Raw genomic sequence first — 18859 nt, 5'->3', positions numbered from 1 at the left:
GTGGCACTTACTCTGTCGAATCACACCCTCCTGTTAAGGTTTCCTGAACCATTAAACACCATATCATATAGCTCAAGCATATCATACTTTGTTATAACAATGTACAAATGACGACCATTGTATTACATTTATCAAAAATATCACAGGTTATAACTCTTGAGGGGTGTACATAGGTGTGCCCATGTTCTAACCATACACTGGTTCTAACCTTGATTGACAGAAGTGGGCAGACAGACTGAAGCCCTGTATCTTTTTTACACGTCAAGGGAGGACTTTGTGATTTGCATTGGCCTAGCTAGCTAAGTTTAGCCAGTCTCAGTCAACATTCTCAATTTCGCGCCCCCCATAGATATATAGCTAGGCTATAGACGTTACATTATATGTATATATGACCCCCTCCTATAGACAGAATGGCAGACCTAACGTTAATCATAACCAAAACGTTTAACACTTAATGTGGATCTAGTTTAGTTTTAAGTTAAAGCAGTGAGTAACGTGCTCAGGGCAAGAAACTCACGGAACTTAAAGGAAACCACCAATATGCTAAAAGGGGGTATTTTACAGTGTTATAGATTCTAAATGTATACTTCCATTATTGATCGTGTGTCTTATGTTGTTGTAACAAAGTGCTTTCATTTGGACACCGGTTTAATCATCAATCACGCCAAACCTACAAGAGGGTATTTGTAATAACCGGGATTGAGCCAGTTCTACTCACACTGACAACCAAAGGTAAGATATCTTCAACTTTATATTTCCTACTTAATTATTTGTGGGTCTGAAAATTATGTTTTATTTTAAATATAGTAGTATTACCTAGGCTATTACACATGTTCTTTAAGAAATCTTCACGCCCCCCTCGTTCCGGTATGGTATGGTCCGAGTCTTGTCCAATCACAAGAATCCAACGCAGCGCGCACACGGTGCACTCGGGAGTTGACCAGAAAGGAATGAATGAAGATAGTTGCTATGGAAACAGCAATACCCCTATGGATGACAGGTGTTTTATGATTTTTTCTAATTTCTAACCCACCTGATTACACAGCGTTGGTAAACATACGTTGAAATAGAGTCTATCTATCTAAAGAAGCATACATAGAGCCTTAAATTGTCTACTACAGCTGGTGCTTTAGATTTGATCAACATTTGTAATGAATTTACAGTAATCTCCTTCAAAATCATAATGTTTCTACAATGTACTTTGCATAAGCATATGTTTTAATATTTGTTGCTGCCGCTTGCAACAATGTTTCTCCAGAAGACAAGTGGCCCACAGGCAGCAGCATGTAGCCTAGTGCAGTTTTATCGTGGGTGTTGCTGTGCCTGCAACAATCTCTATTCTTTCTACATGAAAACTATTCTTGCACTGAGCATTTTAGTGTTATGTTATGTGGTCATTTTAACTGTTTTGCTTTCCTTCACTATGGCGTTCATGTGTTGCCAAATAGTTTTAGCTGGAGCACAACAGTGAAATAAAATCACTGCAGTTGCTTGGTATGTAAGAAAAGCATGCAAATAGGCCTACTACTTCCCAAATAAAGCAAGGGATCTCTTTCTATGATCCTACATTTTATGCATAGGGTGTAACTATCTGATTTGTCTTTAGTAATATAACTAATGAATAGGGTATGTTTGTAGTATAAAAAATGAAAGCAAAATTAGTCAAAGGTCACACAGGGACACAACACAGTTATTTTACGGTGATACATTTCATATCTAAATAACAAACTGAAAACCATTTTTTACTATATTGCGCCTGTGTTTTCTTTGGCAACATCATCACAAAAAAAGGGACTCAAATGTAAACACCTTTTTTTTTATTTTTCTATAGTTAACTTGGCGAAGTATTTTGTTTACTTTGTTAGACAAAAATGCAAATGTGCATACTGAATTTAATAAATTTCTCTCTTTGGCATGCATAAAAATTGCTTTGACGACACAGATGTGTGGAACGTTACCACAACTACAATCATATTGACACTGACATACAGTTAAAGGTACAACATAATCACATCCACTGTAAACACAGTTCACATATGTCATTCCTACTGTATGATTGCAGACAGGGCAATATGCACTTTTAAAAACAGACATTACTTGTTCCCAAAGTTAGATGAAAGACTTTAGGAATTCAAACATGTGAGCATTAAAAGACTTATGATGCTGCAAACCAGAGCTGTGCATCTTTGAAAATAGTGTTTCAACTGCTCTTGATCTAAGACTGTAGCGAAAAACAATGACGTATTCTGAGTTCTGTTTCTCATTATTGTCATTAATATCAAAGATCTGCTTCTTCGTTGCATGTAGCTGTCATACAGTGATGCTTTTATAGGCTAGGACTCGACTGGCACAGTGAAAAACCACAGATGGTCACACGGTTACAATACAGGTGTTATATTGCCACATGGGTTCCTGGTTGGAGCACCAATGTCACACAAAAGACATTCCACTCCACTATCTCTAATATAACACATACTGCATGAAAACGTACTGAAATGTTCAACAGCGCCGTGATCTTTTACATCCTGATTTTGTTGTACATCAATGAGGGATTTCTTTTTTTTACCACGTAGAAGACGAGACAAGACACCAGCAATCTATCGACACAGGAAGTTATTTAGTGAGAACTGAAGTGCAAAAACACAAGTTGGACAATCATAGGCTAGGCTACAGCAAATTTCGCCTCAGTTGAACTTGAGACTCTTTAGGAAGAACACTTATTGATTGAAAGTGTGAGGTGACTCCTCGCTCCGTAACATTCAAGGAGTTTTAATTCCAGTGTCATTCAGATTAGGATGGCTCAGAGATCTTAGCATGTCCTCTGATGTACTTGGTCAAGTATAGAGAAGGACACAGCTTCACATTCAGGACCGATCATTTTATGATCTTAGCGAGACATCATTCGTACAAACTCTGTGAAGAGAGAGGAGAATGACAACATGAAAGAGTTGCAAAGAACTCTACAGCATGCCTTAAAGGGACAGTTCACCCCAAAATCAAAGATACACATTTTTCCTTTACCTGTAGTGCTATTAATCAATCTAGATGTTTGATTTCTCTCCAGTATAATAGAACTAGATGGTATTCGGCTCGTGGTGCTCAAAACGCCAAAAAATACTCATACTCAACTCAACTACATTTTAGAAACTCAACGGCAACGCCTCTTTCCAGAAATCATGCCCCGGTTGCTCAAGATAATCCACAGATCTGGTTGTAACCAGTTTCATGTAGGAACTATTTTCTTTCTGCCGAACTACACCCACCAACCGTATCACTGCAGAGATGGGGACTCGAGTCGCACTTAAGTCGCACAAACAGCTGACTTCAGACTTGACTCGGACTCGACCCAGAAGACTTCAGACTTGACTCGGACTCGAGCTTCGAGACTCGTCAACAACCTGTTTTCATGCAATTATTGCTTTTTAAATCAAAATGTATTCATGTATTTCTATTTTCTTTTATTGGCGCATATACGGGGAAACGTATGACGAACTGTATGTCCCCTGCCCTTTGCCATAATGTGCAACGTAACGCATGCGCCTATGTGCGCGCACTCACATATCAAAATATGCATTGCCGATGGCGACACCAAATCCTCCTGGAGTTGTGCCTTTTCTCATTAGTTTTGCTTTCAATAACTTGGTAAACAGTGGCAGTAAGCTAACAGCTACATGCAAAGTGTGTGGCACCAAGATAAATGATGCCGGATCAACAACGTCGGACTTCATCAGGCATCTCAAAACGCACCTAAATAGGTCAGTCACTCACACACTAATGTGAAAAGAGACGTTACATTTAGCATATATCGTCACAGGTAACAAGCTAACCATCGCAAAGTGTTGTGCTAATGCTGTGAACAGGCACATTGTATCTTATAGTTAGTGCTTGCTGAGGCTCAGACATCCATGGCGCACAGGAGGCGGGACGCACGGATCCATCTCCCCAGGAACAAACGCTGTGTCGGGTGGGCATACTCATGTGATGCGTAATTGATCCCGTGGATGATTTGTAGGCTATTAAGTGAACAAGGTGTACCCGGTCCGTCTTGACTGTCTTAATTCTGCACATATTTCTGTTACTGTAGTCCTATTTACTATTTCATTATTTCATCCATGCGTGGCGCAGCGGATCCGTGCGCACTGTCACCTGCCGTGGAGACGCTGGCCTCACTAACCTCTCCTCCTCTGAGTCGGGTCTCCCTCGCGCTGGACTCAGTTTCACTGAGCGTGCTAACACTTAGAAAATAAATGGCATTACATCAGTGAGTTCATACTGCTTATTGTGCGTAATTTGGACTGACACTGAGATGCATGTTGTTCTGTAACTGGTGTGGCGCTGCCACTTTTCTCTTGATTTCCACTTCGACATCGAGTGAAAGAGACGTTATATTTAGCATATATAATCACAGGTAACAAGCTAACCATCGCAAAGTGTTGTGCTAATGCTGGGAACATGCAAATGGTATCTTTATAGTTGTATCCATATGATGTGACAGACTTAGGTTAATATTTCACCAGGTCCGAGGTCTAGAGGGATGTGTTAAGTAGACCCCATAAAGTTATCCTACAACTGATTTTGATACTGTACTGTCTGGATGGTAGCTACAGGACATGCTTTGAATTCATAAGATTTAACAGTAGAGTGTTAGGGACAGATCAGATGGCCAGAGACTTAAGACTTGACTTGGACTTGTGGCAAAAGACTTGAGACTTGACTTGAACTTGCCCCTCAAAGACTTGAGACTTGACTTGGACTCGAGCTCAAAGACTTGAGACTTGACTTGGACTTGCAAAAAATGACTTGTGAACATCTCTGTATCACTGTGCAGAAGGAAGCCTGCTCATGGACGAGAGTCTTGTGCTTTTGTGACAGCGCGAGATGTAAACATTAACGCCGTCCTCCTCGGCTGAGCTGTAGCGTTGGCTAGCTTAGGTGAGCTAGCAGTACGGGTGAACTACAGTTATAGCTCAGCCGAGGATGACAAGCCTCTCGTCCATGAGTACACTTCCTTCTGCGCGGTGATACAAGTGGCGGGTGTAATTCGGTAAACAGAAAATAGTTCCTACATGAAACTGCTCACAACCAGGTATGTCGATTATCTTGAGTAACCGCTTTTTTTCCCGCTTTGAGCACCACAAGCCGAGTGCCATCTAGTTCCATTATATTGGAGAGAAGCCAGACATCTCTACGACTTATATCTCTCCAACACTGGGCAACGGACACCTAGATAGACAATCTAGATTGATTAATAGCACTAAAGTTAAGAGGAAAAATATGCATTTTGGATTTTGGGGTGAACTGGCCCTTTAAGGATGCTGTAGAGTTCGGAATGCCTTTAAATGAGCAGTTTGTTAAGGGTGATTTACCTTCGAAGTCAACAAGCCCGTCACCATTCAGGTCAACATCCCTCAGGATATCTTCTACTTCGTTTAAACCCACCTGGGGGAAATCATGGTTGGCAGCAGTTATTGGAGAACCACACACAGTGGGTCTTCATTCAAGAATGTTTTTCTGTTCTCTTATCTGATCCAACTCTTACCTGTTGGCCCAACAACTTCCTCATTGCATCTCGGAGCTCAGATGTGCTTATGGCCCCATCACCATTAGTGTCAAACTGATGACAATAAGCAGAAAACAACATTAAAAATGGAAAAGAAAATAGTAATAAATCTCACAACACTTGAATCCAGAGACGCTTACCTCTCTAAATGCGTCTTTTAACTCTTTTATGCCAATCATGTCTGCAGTTTCGGCGAGGAGTTTTGGGCCCATCAGCTCTACAAAGTCCTCAAAATCAACATGACCTCCCACTTGAGAAAAAGAGATTTTGGCACAGAGTTTCAAACCACAATACAGAAACAGGATACAGCGATATGCATGACACATAAATACACAAGTTAAGTCCTTACAGTTCATGTTTATCTGTTGACTCAGTTCAATCAGCTCCATTTCAGTGGGCATGTATCCCATGGTTCTCATACAGTTCCCTAGGTCTTTACAGCTGATGAAACCGTCCTTGTTCTTGTCAAACTCTTTGAAAGCATCCCGCAACTCTGTTGAGCAATAAGAGAAATATTATTAGCAACTGAATTGTATGTTATTTTGCACATATAAACACTGCATGTAATTCTGGCACTACATGCTAAAATGTGTCCTTTCATTTCATTTGACTTTTATGTTTGTTCTGTAAAGCACTTTGCCATTGAATCATTTTATAATACAGTTTGTCTGACTGCTTAACACAGGGGTCTGCAACCTGCGGCTCTGGAACCTGTGCGGCTCTCCACTGGCTTCCTATTGCTTTGACAAAACATTATATGGAAATGAATAACGGTTATTTAATAACATTTAAAATGGCTCTTTTGTTAGTAAAGGTTGTTGACCCCTGGCTTAACATCAGTAAAGAGACATAGAACGTGAAAGAAATAGAAACTTACCATCCATTTCCTCTGGCCGCAGCTCTCTGTCCTATTAAGAAATGACAATTAATCATTGGGACAAAACCAAAAGCAGACATCATGATCACTCATCATAACAAACACAACTCGTCTGTGTATGAGCTACATCCAAACATACCACTGACAGCACTGTGACTCGAGTGATGCCCAAACCTAAATCAGCCATCTTCTCCATAACAACCCTCAGCCTTCTTGTGAACCTCAACTTAAGGATGTCAAACGGTAAAAGATGTTAGACTGAAAATCTCACATCTTGATGACAAATCCTCCAAGTATAAATAGGCGGATTCCTATGAAACATGACTGGGAACCATAACCCCTCTTCCCAGAAGAATGTGACTGTTTCTATTTTTTTTTCCCCCAGTGCTTGCTTACAATGAACGCAACCTTTAAAGGGCAGAGAGAGAGAGGCAGACATATCCCAGAGCCTTCAGGGGTTAACAGCAGGAGCAGTGAGAAGTCTAAACACAACACTGAGCGTTGACGTCAGGCCCAAAGAACTGTCTAACCGGAACCACTGACATAAAAAACACAGGAGGCACATGAACCCAAGAATGCTTAACTAGCTGATCTAACTTCATCAGCACTTTATTGTCACTCCATCACTGACGGTTCATCAACCATCATCTCTTACACTGACATGACTCAAAACTCCATTACTAGGCTATTTTCATTGAGACTTGAAAGTACAATAATAATTTATATAAATTTTTTTCTATAATGTATATACCTGAGCATACATGCACATGCATAGAAGCACAGAGCGAGGGGGCTGCAACTGCTGGACAGGTGCCCCCGAGCAATTGAGGAAAGTTCGGTACCTTGCTCAAGAGCACCTTTGCAGTGCCCAGGAGGTGAACTGGCACCTCTCCAGCTACCAGTCCACACGCTGTACAGGGACTTGAACCAGTGACCCTCTGGTTCCCAACCCAACTCCATATGGACGGAGCTACTGCCACCCTTAAATTATTCAGGCCGTTCAGTCTTTTCATGCAACAATCACCTGCCGTCACTTGATTGTTTGATCAGTAATCATGTAATAGTGTAGCCAAGGAGATATATATGAGCTGTGCAGATGGGGTTGTAACTGAGTAACAGGAAGTTGTTCTGACAGGAAACCACGCTTATTCGCTTTCTTGCTGACAGATAAGAATAGTGACACCACTCTCTGGTCTGCAAGGTCAACATGAAGCTTCAGCCAGCAGTTAGCTTAGCCCTAGCACACAGAGTGGAAACAGGGGAACACAGCCCATTTCTGTCTGAAAGTAACAAAATCCACCTATCAGCATCTCTAAAACACATATTTTGTTTCTTTACAGGTTTGTGAACGTTCGTTACATTCAAGCCATTGCCATACGAGTTGATACAAAGCTAATTAAGCCTATTAGCGCCACAAAACTATTTCTCAGTATGGCTATGTTTACAAGATGGTGCTGTCCGAGAGTGATGCGTTATACGTCACCGCTGAGAAAGGACAACTGCAGCATTCAGCATTGGAGACTAAGAGGACATAAAAAATTACAAGACAATTACCTCTTCTGAAGAGTCTATCATGTTTGTTTTTTAATCCTCCGTGTTCTCCTTGATTTGACGGGTTAAACGCTACTAGCAACTGTGTGGAGGAGGGGTGGGTGCGGGGCGATCACCGAAGGCTTGTGTCATGTGGATGCGCCGACAGTGTTGTTACTCTACTGTCATTACTTAGAGTTCCTCATGGGGGCAACAGAAACTACGCACTATAGCTTTAATAGCGTCTGGCCAAGAAATAATGGTACATAAAATGCTCTTTAAAACTAGCTTAGCTATAGACAGAGCTTGTTACCTTTGGACAGAGACAGGCTAGCAGTTTACTGTTGCCCCTGTTTCTAGCCTTGGCGCTAAGCTAAGCTAAGCTAAACGGCTGCTGGCTCCAGCTACATTTTGTTAGACATAAGAGTGTTATCAATCATTGTGGAAGCCCATTTTGGCCAATGTGATTAAAAAAAGATCCAGTAGGTCATTATAATGAGTAACCTTCTCAAAATAATGAATTAAATATCTCATAATAATGACTTAGTATCGCAAAATAGGAAACATTCTCAAAATAACAACTTACTTACTATAAAATAATAACTTATCTCAAAATAAATGAGTTTTAAGAAAGTTTCTCATTATTTTAAAATGCTAAGTCATTATTTTGGAAAAGTTTTTCATTATAATGTCTTGCAGGATCCTTCTTTTGTCATCACAGGTCTAAGATTTGATCTTATTTTTTTTTTCTTTTACAGACAGAAATGGGCTTCCATACAATCTTCTTATCTAACTATTGGCAAGAAAGCAAATAAGGCATTGCGTGTATACACAAGCTCCTAAACCCGCCTGTTGTCATTTGTGAGCTTTTAGTCTAAGTAATTTTCCAAACCTGTGTGTTCCCTACGGATAGCTGGCAAGATACCAGTCAAAAGCAGCAAGAGTGGAAATAGTAAAATATTATGATAGAAAATAATTGAACAGCCTAGCAGTGATAATTGTTGTGGCAGCTTGTTTGGTAATGATATAAATACTTTCCAGGTCAGATATTATGCTGATGTAAATACAGACAGATATGGAAGCAAATATGATGTTTGTGCAGACTTACGTACAGCCTGCCTGCACGTGGCCATGCCTTTACTCAGGAAGACACAGGTTTGCAACCGTATGTTGCTCACGAGTACGCAGTTTTGTGTCATGGAAACAATGGACTCCTGATAAGGCCCAAGATACCCTGCCTGGCCCATCTCCTCACAGGACAGCACCCCTCTGAATCTCCTCTCAGCATCCTGGAGCATCTTTCCAGAGGGGTGCAGAGACAGTGTTAGACAGCTTCGGAGCACAATGCAATGAAGACACAAGTTGAGAGAGGATGTGTGAGTCAGTGTAGGCTCTCTATATTTTTGAATCGAGGCAATAGAATACATTTGGAGAGAAGTGTACTTCTCCGTAAAAGTATTATGTGTCCGCGTGCGTACATATGAGAGAGAAACTTTTGTATCATTAAAAAGCGTGTTGCCAACTTTCCACTCATCATTCATAACAGTTTACACCTCACACCTATACACTGTCACAGGAACAGTAAACAGCAGAGAAAAGACGTGCTAAAGCACCAGGGGACAGGCTAATGTTGTTATCGCCAAAGACATTAGAACACATTTTCTTCTGTGGGACATACAGTCCTTTTTTTTTATTAGAAAATAGTTCCTGTTGCACACCAAAGATCTGCAACAAACAAAGTCTGAAGCCATTAATCTAACATGTTTCACAGAATGCACTGGAGAGCCCAATACAAACAGAGCAGTTTCAGAGTAGTTTCAAATCATAAAGTTATTTACACCCCAAACAGTTGGATATTAAAAGTCCAAAATCTAGAATAATCATGACATGTGTAAAGAGATCCTGAAAAGACCTTTTCGAAATCTTTTAGGATTTTTGCAGCTTTTTGGACAAAAAGAACAAATGCAACAGCACACAGCTATGAAAAATATCTGAGGATACCACACTACTGTGCAGTTTAATTTCCCAATTTCCCTTTCAAATGCACCACAAAATCCACCAAAGAATTTGCGAAAGACAGGGTGTAATAGTGCCCCACACTGAAAACAATCCTACCGTTCTCAGAGGCCAGTGTAAGCAGTTTCCCATACCAAAAGAAAAAAGAGGCACTAAAAAGGAGCATGAGGACCTTTTCTCCGTTAAGTTTGCAGTTTGGATTTTAAGAGGAGTGCAAACTCTGGATACAGCAAGACCCATGAAGACAGGGGTGCTAACCTACAGCTGGTTGAAAAAACAATGAACTGAATGGTCCTGCACTATCTGGACTAAGTGAATGTAGCAATAGTAAGAGCAGCCAATAATACAGTAAGAGAGAGAGAGAGAGAGAAGAAGAAAATGAGCGTGGGTAAGAAACTAAATGAGAGAGAGGGAAGTGGTCCAAGGAGGGAAACAGAATTATGCCTATTAAAGGAAAAGAAGGTGCTCCACTGTGAGATAGTTTACCCAACTGTCACACTGACCAAACAGTTATCTGTGAACAACACCGACAATTCAACATGGATTCACAGACCCCCAAACGGGAGAAATGGGATAAGGGGTGTCAGCTTTCCTGCAGGGACATATAGTATTGCAAGCAAATGAGCTTTGCTTAAGGGTCACACATACTATTGTGAGATAGTTGGTATTTGTAGGCTGTGAAAATCTGTACCGGGCAAGTTTACAAGAACACTCTGTAATGACCTATTTCCAGTCTCCTCACCTGCACTCTCACTCTCAATGGTGGAAGAAATATTCAGATTATTTACTTAAAGCGTAACTCTCGCCAAAATGCAACCTAGAGTCTTTTTGTGAATGTACTTGAGTCAAACTTTCGTTTAAAAGCATAATTAGGACGGAAGCGCCACTTTTAAGATTAACTGTATTTTCGTTTTCGGTCAAATGGCCTTTTGAATGGGAGTGCTAGGGGCACTACTATGATCGCATCAAAATTGCTATTTTTAAAACACTAAGAAGGCTCGACACAACATGAAACTTTGCTCGAAGTATCACTCATGAACAACTCACTTTAGCAGTTGGTTTTTCCGCTCGCCGCCATCTTGCCAGTCAAAAAAAGTCAATTTCCGAATGCAAATGAACGGACTCCATAGGAGGAAATGTCATTCTTATATGAGGCTCCTTTTTCAACTACAAGGTCAATATTGTTTTTCACTAACGACAAAACAACGAATTATCCGTGCATTTATATGGAACTAAGCTTTAGGAGCTTTCCATCTTTACTCTCCTCCCTGTTACGTTGCATTCAGAGATCGACTCTTTTTGACTGGCAAGATGGCGGAGAGCGGAAAAACCAACTGCTAAAGTAAGTCGTTCAAAACCTTTCTTTTTAGTAAACTCTGGGTACACAAACAATGTTCTCAATGCTCGAGTTCATGTGTAGAGCCCCTGGTGATACGTCGAGCAAAGTTTCATGTTGTGTCGAGCCTTCTTAGTGTTTTAAAAATAATGATTTTGATGCGATCATTACGGTGGCCCTGAAGTGCAAATCACAACAGCAAATAGAAAAACGCAACAGCAAATCATAAAACACAACGGCAAATAGGAAACACGACAGCAAACATGAAAACACGACAGCAAACATGAAAACACGACAGTAAATACGAAAACAAAACGGCATTAACTTCAGTCCGACAGTCCGTCTGTCCAATCAGGAGGGTCCGTCCTCTACTAGATAGGCCCGTTTTTTTCATATTTGCTGTCGTGTTTTCCTATTTGTTGTCGTGTTTTCCTATTTGCTGTCGTGTTTTCCTATTTGCCGTTGTGTTTTATGATTTGCCGTTGTGTTTTATGATTTGTTGAAGTGTTTTCATATTTGCTGTCGTGTTTTCCTATTTGCTGTCGTGTTTTCCTATTTGCTGTCGTGTTTTCCTATTTGCTGTTGTGTTTTCCTATTTGCTGTTGTGTTTTATGATTTGCTGTTGCGTTTTTCTATTTGCTGTTGTGATTTGCACTTCAGGGCCACAGTAGATCATAGTAGTGACCCTAGCACTCCCATTCAAAAGGCCATTTGACCGAAAACGAAAATACAGTCAATCTTAAAAGTGGCGATTCCGTCCTAATTATGCTTTTAAACGAAAGTTTGACTCGGGTACATTCACAAAAAGACTCTAGGTTGCATTTTGGAGAGAGTTACGCTTTAAGTAAAAGTACTAATACCACACTGTAAAAATACTCTGTTACAAGTAAAAGTCTTGCATTGAAAATGTTATAGTATGTAAGTGTAATCAGGAAAATGTAAGAAACTTAAAGTATAAAAAGTAAAAATACTCAATGCAGAAAAATCCTCACATTTTAGAAACTGGAAACGATCAAAACAGTTCTGTCAATCAACTACAGTGAGTGATTGTCAGCTAATCATTTCAGCTGTACTTGTATTTTTGGGCAGTTTCATTTATAATAAAACATCGTATTTTTGTGTTTTGTGTGCAAAAATCTTTATTTGTGAAGTAGCTAGTAACTAAAGCTGTCAGATTAATGTAGTGGAGTAAAAAGTACAATATTTCTCTCTGAAATGTAGCGGAGTAGAAGTAGAAAGTGGCATGAAAAGTAGTTAGTATAGTTACATTCCACCACTGCGCACTCTCAAGCGTCAGACGAATGTATCAGTTTGAGATTGTATTTGAATTCATATATTGCACTTTATATTTCTGCATGTGCCTTTTGTTTTTTATGCCTTACACCCCCACACATCATCCTCTGCCCTCTGCAGGCAAAGACCCGGTCACTCTGACATACAGCAGCCACATGGCACCAAAGAGAAACACATAAAGACTGTGACTGTGTGAAGAATACAGTTACTGTGTGTGTGTGTGTGTGTGTGTGTGTGTGTGTGTGTGTGTGTGTGTGTGTGTGTGTGTGTGTGCAGAAAATCAGAATACAGAGAGCTATTGAGGTAATCTTTTTCTCTGCACAGAACATTAGTGAGGATACAGGTTCCTTTCATGAAAGGTTTTAAACAATTCTCATCCCTGATCACCATCTGTACACGTGTATTTCCTTTCTGGCTTGTCGAAACGCCTAAAAAAAGCTCTCGCATTGTGCATTGTACAGAATAAATGCCAAATATTGCGTGCATCTCTCACACCGTGCCTTACATCTCTGTCCGTCATTGAACCCCTCTCCATCTAGCAGTCACATCAAAGATCTTTTTTGAGGTCACGGTAATATTTTCACAGAGCTGCTCACAGACTGAATCACAGGTTATTTGTAGAATAGGCTTTCATGCAGTAAGTACAAAGAATAGGTTTCTCCCGAAGCCACAATGGAAGATCTCTGTGTTGCCATACTGAGTCTATTTTACGGTTGAGAGCTTTCCTAATTTTAATTCTCCTCCTGATTCTTGATCTGATTAAAATCCAAACACCCTATATGGCAAGAACTAAACTCTGACTTGACTTGACGAGGACAATTCCCTACATAAACAACGTCCTATCAGGAGTTTAAGCAGCGAGGTGGAGCTCTGTGAAGATTTGCAATGTAAAACTCAAACTGGTTGCTTTAACAGACTATAATAGCTCGGTGAGCCAAAATGATGCGAAATCACACCACTGATCCAGGCATTTTAGACTGAGCTCTTTTCTTTTGTGTGATAGATTAGATTAGAATAGATTTAAGGCTCAAAATAGATCCTCCATCACCAGCAGAAACATCAAAGTGATTTCTTTCAAACACAACACAATCACTGCAGTGTTCCTGATTGAATGACACACAGGAACATGAATATATATCTTTGTCTTTCACCCAATACACATCAGCACATCAAAGAACCCACCCAGAATCCACCTCTCCCTACTAGTGCAATTAATCTGCCCCGGCACATCCACTTCAATAAAAAGGCCAGCCGGATTGAGAGGCTTTGTTGGAGGTGGTGCTGTATTTACAAATGACATAAGAAATGCATGTGTGGAAGAAGCTTTTCCCTGTCCAGTCTGTCCAGTAATGTGTTTGCAGACTGCAGAGCAGAGCACATTAGCTATATTGATTGTAAATAGGACGTCATTGCAGCCAGAAGACACACTTAACCACTTCATATCTGTGTACTCTTTGGTAGAAATACTAATAACATAGCGCTATTTTCTGCATGGCAAGCCTACGTGAATTGAATGCATTTTGTTTTTAGTTGAAGCCAGCAGAATATCCTCCATTCAAATTGGTTAATTGGTAATTATACATTGGCGAAATGCTCAATCCACAGAGAAATGCACACAGCCCGTATTTAGAACTGTGCCTTTAAATGAGCCATCAGGACTTCTGTACGGTTGTGATGTCACAACTACTGTATAGAGGTAGAAAGTGCTGCTGCAGTGCAACAGTCATTCCCCGGCTGCAATGACGGTGCAGAGGCCCGGAGAGCGTAGATGCAGAAGACTCGGAAATGCTGACCAATCAGAGCAGACCGTGTTTTTTGGGGCTTAAAGAGACAGGCGCTAAAACGGAGCGTTTCAGACAGAGGGCGAATACAGACCGACAGAAAAACAATATGTTCTTTGAACATTAAAGCATGTAAACATGTTATAGTAGAAACCCCAAACACCAGTATGAACCTGAAAATGAGCATAATATGGGACTTTTAAGTTTTACATAAATAAGGATTTGGGTTTGGGGTGTCACTGTCACAGCTTGCAGGAGCACCCCTGCACTTCACACACTAAAACTATATAGGCTATTTATCCTATTTTAATTCAGACAAAAAAATGTAAAGCAACTGGCTGATCCATTCATTTCCCTATATTTTAGGGCCTTACCTGCCCAAACAGTGAATTGAGGATGGTGCGTAAATTGATTTCGGATGCAGAAGAAGCAGCACTGGATCTCCGGGAACGGCGAGACGACCTACTAGACAGCGGGACCGGGGAGCAGGAGGACGGGGATGGACTGCTGACCTTACCGCCGCTGTTAGCCAAACGGAGCCCTTTATGGTCCCTCGGCTCACAGAGAGGAGCCCTGTCGTCGTTGCTGTCCGACAGAGAGGGCACCCTGGGGACCGGGCGGGTGTGCGTGTGACAGCGGCGGGGATGCTCCGGTTCAGGCGGTCCTGCTGCTGCCGGCGGACGGTCCTCCCGGTTGTGCTTCCTGCGGTGGTGGTGCCGGTGTGCGGGCTTGGTGGATGACCTGCAGCGCTCCCTCACACCTCGGCCCGCCTCGCCGTTTGGCTCCGGCGGGTCGGGAACTTGGCTGTGGGGGGCATGTGACTTACACTTGCCCCGAGTGGCTGCATCATTACTACCGCTGTCCGGGCTGCCGACGAGGGAGGGATGGCACAGGGGTCTCCGGGCACTGATGTCGCACTCGGCCGACCAGAAGGACTCCTCGGCTTTGCTGCTGCTGTGGAGTGCGGCGGGACGGTGGTGATGCTGGTGCTGGTGCTGATGCTGACTTCTCCGGCTTGTTTCTGCTGGGCGTTCATGGAGGTGTGTCGGTCTCCTCGCCGCAGAGGAGGATTTCAGTAAAGAGGTCGTGGATTCAGATTTTGGAAAAGAGGAGCTCATTGTTGCGGATCTGGTCTATTCTGTCTCGGTGGGTTGATCATCGACATCATATACCGTTTCCTCTCCATTGTTGTCCCATATTAGCACATAGCAGAGCCTGCCCGCGTGAAGTTATGCTACCTTGGAGCGCGCGCATTCAGACAGCTGAATAGAAGGGCACACACGTCGCTGCAGAGCGCGTCACCTTTTCATTGATGGGAATGCTGGTCTCCGGCATCGTGGCAATGACGTGGGTGTGGACGGTAGTAAGATATAGCCTTCCAGTGGCCGGCAAACCTTTCCCTGACAAATACAGACCAAATAGCCTAGGTGAACATTTTAGGCTATACCTTTCCCAGATAGATGAAAATTTGCTTCATAACAATCATAGGCTACAATAGGCCTATGCAAAATGAAACCGACAAAATCATTCTGGGTGTAGACACAACATCCATAAAAATAATTTAAAGAAATAAGAATTTCTGTTGAGACAGTGGCAGCAAAGTGTTAACTCAGCTCTATTTTTTTACATTTATTTTTGCTATGTCAGTTGTTTTGTGTTGTATAAGATTGCACTTTTACCTTTTTTCTGACATGTTTGTCTTTTCCAGTGGACAATATGTTATTGACACCATATTGTATCGATCCAGGGCCAGAGGAAACTGCTGTGGGGCCTGGGGGTGAAACTGAGCCATGGGTCCCCATTAAGACCCCCAACACAAACCAACCAGCAATTCTACACTGAGATGACTCCTGCACCAGGCTTGCTGTGAGTTACTGTAGTTTGTGATAATTTATTAAAATACAAATTAGTTTAAGGATATGCACCATGTAAGCAAAAAGAAATATGAATGTTGGTTTTGACACAGGGTCTTCTCTATAGGCCAGAGCCTCAAAAGTGGCTAAAATCAGGAGCCACCTAAGGGCCCTTTCCATTTCAGTTTTTAATTGTGCTTTAGTGGTGCACACATTACCAGTCAATTCTGTAATTGATCAAATTACCACAAAGTGGGCAGTGGTGGCCTAAAGGTTGGAAAAGCGAGCTTGTGACCAGGAGGTCATCAGTTCAATACCCAGACCAACAGGATAAATCTAGGTGGGGAAAGTGAAAGAGTCTCTTCCTCATTACCACCAATGAGGTGCCCTTGAGCAAGGCCCTTAACTGTAACTGCTCCCGTGGAGCTGCTCAGTGGCCAGCAGATCAGACTGTGGTTGTACTGGGCAGCTTCCAGGTATGAATGTGTAACTGTGTGAATGTAATCCTGCAAAAGAGAGCCTTCCTCTCAGTGAACCAGTGACAAAAAAGTAATTGGATTGGATTATGTTCAAAAGTCTACTTTAGTCTCGCATTGCCAGGGACCTCTAGGAGTAAGGTCTGGCTATACGCCACACATACATTCCAGGATTGGAAAAAGAAACACTCTGGGTCGCATTTCTCTAAACCAATCACAATCTTCTTGGGCAGTGCTAAGCTCCAGACGCAGCTACGGTGGCTCTGCAAAAGGGTCTCGGGAAGAAACTTGTTTTGGTGGAACATTTGCACCCCGCAAAATAAAACGCCACATACAATATTAACTACAGTTTACTGTTCACACAATACAGTAATGTGAGCTATTTAAATTAGCTGGATACATGGTTTAACGTAGTTTGCTCTTACCAGTGTACATTGTCCACAGCAATCCCCACCAATCGGTCCTAAAACGTAGATAGTAAATGCCGTAAACATATTCTTGTAAATCTTTATAATCATTCGCCAAAAGGAACAAGCATGCCTGCCTTCCAAATTTTCTTCAAAACTTGCCATTTTCAGCGTGTACGTTTTGTTGTCGTTTCGTTTTTCTCTCAAATATTTTTTTTTTCTCTCATAAAATGCTTTTTCGCTATCAGTGTGATAACTTTTTCTCTCAAACATTTTTTTTCTTTCTCTCTGATCATTTATTTTCTCGCATGTAATAAAGACACAAATCTAACTCCATATGCCCGGTGTCCCTCACCATCCGCTCTCTGTGTGTTGCCGTTCTCGAACTCCGTTCGCTTCGGTAACAACAACAAAGAGTTAGAAAAAGCATTTTATGAGAGAAAAAAAAATATTTGAGAGAAAAAGTTTTCATACCAATTAGCAAAAAATAATAATATTTGAGACTAAAAAAAGTTTTGAGAGAAAGTATTTAATGTGAGGCAGTTATCAAAATATACCCTGGTTGATCCAGAGTAACTTTACTTAAACTGAAGATTCTAAGCGTCATCATTTGTTGCATGGCTGTTGTATTTCATGACATTTTACAGGTGGTTTTGTCTACTGTATGTAAATTCTGTAGTTGTACTGGTTCTCTGCATTTGAATAAAATTAAAGTCAAATGAAACTATTCTTTACTTTGTCAGGGGCACTGAGGAACCCATCAGCTACACCTAGAGGTCCCTGGACTCCACCACAGCTAATCATTTCACTGCCTCTCATATTATTACATCTCTATGCTCATGCACGTCTTATTTAAATTCTAGAAGTTAGTGATGTTAGTGCATATTGCTCAAATGATAATCCTTGTGCATACACATGCTACAGTATCCTATTACTACGCTGAGCAGTATTGTAACAAGAACTACTATAGCTTGATTTAATAATTCAAGAGCTGTGACACTGAAACATAACAATCCTGTGCCCATAAACATGCAGCTTATGAATACAAGCACTGAGGGCTTTCTAAATGAATGATCCGTGTTATTATTGGCATCCACCTCACATCAGCACGTGCCTCCGGTTCACCAAAGCTACAGGCCTCCAGATGTAGCAACACCTGTGCACCTTTAGAGAAACTCCAATCTGATCAGAAGGGGCGATGCTTTTCCCAGTGGAGGATATTGACTTCTTTTTTAGACTGTGGATGCAGATGTAAGGCCAAATATCAACCCCTGTAAATATTTTTTATGGACCCAAAATCTATGAGTAATGTAGACACTTCTGTTTTGAATTGAACATGATGTTTATTATTGCCTCAGCATTTTAGTGCTTCTGGCTTCATGTCCTCCAGAGGCAGGGCAGGTCTGACAAGAAATAACCGCTGAGGAAACAGAGCAATGACAACTGCCTTTAAAAAACTGCATCTGGCTGGAAAGAGGCAACGCAATCTATTTTGTCCCCTTGCTTTGTATCGCAGAGTCAATTATCATTACCGGAGTGGCAGTTCTGCAGACGACAGAACTGCACGCAGACGACTGCATTCTTCTCTGAACCATTCAGTTTGTTTTAATCAGTATTTGAGATTTAGTGTAAAAGCTGTGCGAGATGCAGTAGTTTAATTAGTTTAATTAATGGAATGGTTAATTCAGCACAATGGACTCAAGAACACGAATACAGTGTGAAGTCTACCT

At 41.4% G+C, this 18859-nt stretch overlaps 1 protein-coding gene and 1 long non-coding RNA gene across 5 annotated transcripts; one reads left to right on the top strand and one right to left on the bottom strand.

Annotated features, from left to right (window-relative positions):
* The first annotated feature begins 289 nt into the window (after window positions 1-289).
* LOC144517947 (uncharacterized) lies at window positions 290-18845 on the top strand. 2 transcript variants are annotated; one of them, XR_013501983.1, is made up of 4 exons: window positions 290-732; window positions 14760-15539; window positions 16141-16259; window positions 17873-18845. It is a non-coding gene; the product is annotated as an uncharacterized LOC144517947 (long non-coding RNA). The 2 variants fall into 2 exon arrangements; XR_013501984.1 differs by having other exon boundaries at window positions 16102-16259.
* cabp1a (calcium binding protein 1a) lies at window positions 1831-15627 on the bottom strand. 3 transcript variants are annotated; one of them, XM_078250240.1, is made up of 8 exons: window positions 10083-10300; window positions 9080-9265; window positions 6438-6468; window positions 5910-6053; window positions 5701-5810; window positions 5540-5614; window positions 5367-5439; window positions 1831-2913 (listed from the first exon to the last, which is right to left on the bottom strand). In XM_078250240.1, exons 1-8 carry the CDS (start codon window positions 10221-10223, stop codon window positions 2888-2890), a joined length of 786 nt encoding a protein of 261 aa, XP_078106366.1. In that variant the 5' UTR covers window positions 10224-10300; the 3' UTR covers window positions 1831-2887. The 3 variants fall into 3 exon arrangements, with proteins under 3 accessions (XP_078106366.1, XP_078106368.1, XP_078106367.1); XM_078250242.1 differs by lacking the exons at window positions 9080-9265; window positions 10083-10300 and adding an exon at window positions 14768-15627; XM_078250241.1 differs by lacking the exon at window positions 9080-9265.
* Window positions 18846-18859: the final 14 nt, after the last annotated feature.

Source organism: Sander vitreus, chromosome 5, assembly GCF_031162955.1.
Source record: "Sander vitreus isolate 19-12246 chromosome 5, sanVit1, whole genome shotgun sequence".
In the NCBI taxonomy this organism is placed as follows: domain Eukaryota; kingdom Metazoa; phylum Chordata; class Actinopteri; order Perciformes; family Percidae; genus Sander; species Sander vitreus.
This window is presented reverse-complemented; position numbering and strand designations above follow the sequence as displayed.

Excerpts from the sequence above, each read along its gene's own strand:
- cabp1a (XM_078250242.1), bottom strand. The coding sequence starts at position 15,511 with ATGAGCTCCTCTTTTCCAAAATCTGAATCCACGACCTCTTTACTGAAA. Across the intron at positions 6,054-6,437 it reads GCGGCCAGAGGAAATGGATG|AGTTGCGGGATGCTTTCAAA; the intron begins GTAAGTTTCTAT and ends ATTGCTCAACAG. Across the intron at positions 2,914-5,366 it reads CGGGCTTGTTGACTTCGAAG|AGTTTGTACGAATGATGTCT; the intron begins GTAAATCACCCT and ends CTCTCTTCACAG.